We start from the raw sequence: 4,738 nt of genomic DNA, 5'->3' as shown, positions 1-4,738 counted from the left end.
AGGGAAGGTGAAGGCCCCACTGGGGCTGCGACGGCGACTGCTTGGCAGTGGGACCTTGAGAGAGGCTCACCGTCTGTCTGGAAAGCCCCCCAGTTTCAAATTTTCAACACTTTTCAAATTTTTGGCTTCGTTTTCAAGTTAGAAACAGTGGTCATCCTACAGGAGAGGCCAAGAAGGCAGTCGAGGAGTGGGGGCCTGGGAGGGCCCGAGTGTGCGGGGCAGAGGTGGGGGCCTGAGCGCTGTGGCAGCTGGGGCGCTGGGCTCCTCTGAGCTGCGCGTGGAACCCTGGGCCTCCCCGGAACTGGGCCCGGGACGTGGGGCGAGTCCAGCTCTCCAGTGGAGGGGAGCCGCCTTCCCCGGGAATATGGCGCTGCCGTCCCGGTGCCCGGGGGTCTGGGGAGACCGAAGTCCCCACAGGTCGGAAGCCACCCCAGTGCCTCAGAAAATGAGTCAGAACCTTCCAGATCTATACCAGAGAAGCCTGCAGCGGCAGGTGGAGAGATGGCAGAGGGACACAGGGCTGAGTGAGCCGAAGCCTCCAAACGCCTGTGGCCACTTTCTCACTCTGGACTACGAACTCCCTGCCCCGCCTCTGCCTCGTTATGACCTCAGAGTGTTCCAGCTTTATCCTCTCAGGGGCCCCAAGCAGCTCACCAGTGCTCTCTCTGGAACCCGGAGCAGAGGCTGTGGCTCCAACCCTCCCTCACCACCAGCCACCCCCAAGGTCCTGTGGGCACTAAGGCTGGCTGGATGATGAGGTTTGTGCTCTGCCGGGGGCCATGCTGGAGAACAACAGAGGATGGGAGAAGTGAGGCAGGGGCCGGTGGGAGCCGGCAGAGGTTAGGGGTCAGTGTGAGGAAGACGGGGTGGGAGTTGGATTGCTCCGGTGAGTGGGGTGCAGAGTGCACAGGAGCAGGGCGGAGGGCTGGGGTCAGCTCGAGGGCCACGTCGGGGTGGGGAGGGAGTGGGACTGGAGACTGGGGAGAAGGAACCTCGGCGGGAGGCGTACGGGGAGCCCCACCTTGGCCTGAGCCCAGCCCCCAGTAGCCATTGAGACCCCATCCTCTGGCCCCGGAATCCTAACTGTCCTGTACCTTCCCACCTCTCTCCTTTGCTCTTGGGAACAGCGTGGAGAAGACAAACGCAGTCACTCTTCCATTAGGTTAAGCGACAAAATTAAGCCTCTGCTGGTCCATGTGCCTATCGCTCAACCCATGACTGTGGCTGGGAGCAGGTACTCTAACCCCTCCAAGAATCAGAAGTGGGCGCTACTCTGAAGAGTCAAACAATAATTGTCTTCTAGAATCTAGACACTGGGTCTGCAATCTTTGTTACTGCATAACCCCAAATGTTTTGAAAAACTGGGCACCACTTTTCATTTTGAAGTTTATATGTTACATTTTCATCCTATATTTTGAAAAACTTGCAAAAGTTATGATTTCCAGAAAATTGTACATATTAACATTTAAAATAAGTGGTTACATCATTCTGTTAGATGATTCTCGTGGATCTAAATACTGTATCAATTTTATGCCCATCAAAATCCTGTAAAAACACCTGAATAACCTTTTCTTTAACAAGCAAACCTTTAATATCACTTACAGAGTTCCTATTGCCATTTCTTGAACTATATTTCCAAAGCCTTTTTTGGTTACTTTATCAGGCACAGTCTGACACTGAGTTAAGATAAGCAAGGCCTCAGGTTGGTGAAATAGGACCTCGAAACCTTCAGATAGAGGAGGTGAGACCACCTGAGATGAGAGAGAGGAGAGAGAGAGAGAGAGAGAGAGAGAGAGAGAGAGAGAGGGAGAGAGAGAGAGAGAGAGAGAGAGAGAGAGAGAGAGAGAGAGAGAGAGGGAGAGGGAGAGAGAGAGAGAGAGAGAGACACCTTGGACACTTATGTAAGGCAGAAGAGTCCTCCTGAAAGTCAAGTAGAAAAAACAAGTCCTGTGACACTCAGGTATTGGAAGTAAGAGATCCTAACAGATAAAGTATCTAAGAGCCCTGAAACGGACAGAGGGGAGATGAATCCTCCTTACACTCAGGGAGCGGAGAGGGAGACCTCCCGACATGCAGTAGCAGAGAGAAAAATCTCATGACACTCCAATAGTTGATATCTTTGAGACCTGATTGCATTTATATAAGGGAAATAAAACCTCCCGCTTGGCAGGAAGGGAAATAATGAATCTCAAACTCATCTTTGTAATAGGAGAGAACAAGACCTTCTGACCTGCAGGGAGAGTATATTTGGGGCCAGTCATGTGGAGAAAATAACTTCCTGACAACGAGGTGTGTGAGAGGATGTCTCTGGACATTGGAGAGGAAGTGGGATGCCCCGACAATTAGGCAGAATAGATGGAAAAGCCTGATACCCGGGGACAACGAAGCCTCATGACACTCAAATAAGGAAGATGAGACGTGCTTGTACTAAAGTAAGGGACAGGAGACCCCTCGGTCACTTAGAGAGAAGAGGCAGGACCTCCAGACACAGAGCAGAAGAGATGAGCCCTCCCGACACTCAGGGCCTGTAAGACCTCCTTGCGCTCACATGGGAGATAGAGATTTCATGACCCTCAGGTAGGGGAGATGAGACTTCCAGACACCCAGGAAGGGGAGAGAAAGACTTCAGACAGTCAGGGGGTTGGGGGGAGAGCTTTGGACACTTATGTACAGGAGGGGAGGCCTTGTGGTGCAGGTAGAGAAGATGTAAGCTCATGACTTTCCAGGCGGACGACGGTCTCCTCAGGCAGGGGCTGGGAGGCTTCCTGGCAGTCAGGTGGGGATGCGAGAATCCCTGACACTCCAGTGTGGCAGCTGAAGCCTCAGAGTACTCATATAGGTGAGATGCAACCTCTTGACACTCAGATAGAGGATGTGAGACCTCTCGGTTCTCAGGCAGAGAAGATGGGACAAAGTGACACTCAGGTGGTGGAGTTGAGGCCTTTGGCCCCGAGATGGAAGAAAAGAGACACCGTCACAGTCAGGGAGAGGAGATGGCAGCTCCCTGATACTCAGGTAAGATACATGCCGCCTGCTGGATGTTCAGTGGAGGGGGATGTGACCTCCTGAAGGTTACATGAAATGAGAAAGTAGGACATTTAGTCAGAGAAGATGCTCGGGTAAAGGAGTCGAGATCGTCTGACAATCTGAAAGCTCTTCATACCTGGAAAGAGGACATGAGGTGTCCTGACACTCGGGTGGGAGAGGTGGGACCTTGTGACACTCATATAGGTGGAGTGCAACTCCTTGACATTCAGATAGGCCAGTTGAGACCTTATACTCAGGTACAGGAGCTAAGACTGCTCCTCCAGTAGGTAGAGATGCGACCTCCCCACACTCTTACAGGGGAGGTAGAACTTTTTAACATCCAGGTAGGTGAGGTGAGCATTCTCCTACTCTGGGAGGTGAGATGCTGTCTCCTGACAATCAGAAGAAATATTACTTCATGACATTCAGGCAACTGTGCTGAGAATTCCTGACACTCAGGTACAGGAGACAAGACCCTGCCGCACATGGCCCCAGGAAGGAGACCTGGAGACACTCAGGTCGAAGATGCTGAGACCCTGTGGAGAGAAAGGGGGGCTTTGTGGTCTTAAGCTGGGTAAGTTCAAAATGGTCTTCAGAAATCGTGCTGAGAGCACACACTTGGAAGAGGGAAAGACGATCTCCCCCCGCCGCCCCCCGCAGTGTTAAGGGTCTGTCAACATGTGGAGCCTCCCTCGAACCGCTGACATTTTGCACCATCTTGTCGCAGAGTGGCTGAGCTGCCCCTCAGTCTGTGAGTTGGAATGGGACTGTGGCTACAGCCTGCATGAGGGTCAGACCCTGAACCTGCGCAAAGCTGGAACCTCAGATGGTGTGGGACCTTGGAAGGTAACTGGGACGGAGGGAGGGGGCTGCATGTGAACCCGCGTCACCCTGGGGCGGTGCAACCTGTGCAGGAAGGTGGGAAGTCACTTCAGCATGAACCGGTTGAGCTCAAGGGCTCCTCCTGCCTGGCCGGACTGCTTGGAGGGTGGGGGGTGGGAGGTCACTCTGCTGATTGGTCAGAAGGCCATGGAGCTTTGTGAGGTCACTGGGCTTCCAGGCCAGGCTGGGGCAGGAGTTTGGTAGAGATGCTGCCAACTGCCGTTCTGCTGGTCTTGGCAGTGTCTGTGGTCGCTAGAGATAACACCACGTGTGAGTAAGTGTCAGAGACACCAGGGGCGGGGAGGGTGTCTTCTGAGTAACAGACCCCACCCAGACACCCTCTGTCCAGGGCTCTGGAGGAAGCCAAGCTGGGGCCTCAGCGGTCCGCCGGGTCTCACAGCGCCTGTTACCCACGTCCCCAACCCAGACCATCCCTGCTCCCAGCATCCTCAGCCCAGAGGCCCCAGGGCCCCAGACGTCCACGGTTTCCTCCAGAGATTGACTCCTGGGGCCCTGCAGCACACAGGCCTGTGCTCCCTCCCCGCCCAGTGACGGACTTCACTGCCTCTTGAATGGGAGTCTTGATTTTCAGGAACTCCTGTCCTCCCGCAGATACTGGGACACCCCCCCCCCACACTGAGGGTGACCCCAAAGGCCCCAGGGTATCGGCAGGTGGTACCTCTGGGACCTCCACTCCACGTGTAGAATCCCAAGCCCGCAGGGTGCCCCGCAATGCCAATGACTGCCAAACTCCCCCCAGGGACACGGAGCCCTGGCCTCCCCTCCGGACGCTCCCGCCCCAGTGCGCCCCCCCCCCCCCGGGGCCCTT

The 4,738-nt window shown here is 54.7% G+C and overlaps 1 protein-coding gene across 1 annotated transcript in view; it reads left to right on the top strand.

The window, feature by feature from the left end:
* Positions 1 to 4,106: 4,106 nt before the first annotated feature.
* ACR (acrosin) overlaps positions 4,107 to 4,738 on the top strand; it is a 7,181-nt gene continuing 6,549 nt past the window's right edge. The window contains exon 1 of the mRNA XM_007453869.1: positions 4,107 to 4,183. Coding sequence (XP_007453931.1) covers positions 4,116 to 4,183 — 68 coding nt within the window. The 5' untranslated portion in view covers positions 4,107 to 4,115. The remainder of the gene's footprint in view (positions 4,184 to 4,738) is intronic.

This window comes from Lipotes vexillifer, unplaced genomic scaffold (assembly GCF_000442215.2).
Source record: "Lipotes vexillifer unplaced genomic scaffold, Lipotes_vexillifer_v1.1 scaffold382, whole genome shotgun sequence".
Lineage (NCBI taxonomy): Eukaryota > Metazoa > Chordata > Mammalia > Artiodactyla > Lipotidae > Lipotes > Lipotes vexillifer.
This window is presented reverse-complemented; position numbering and strand designations above follow the sequence as displayed.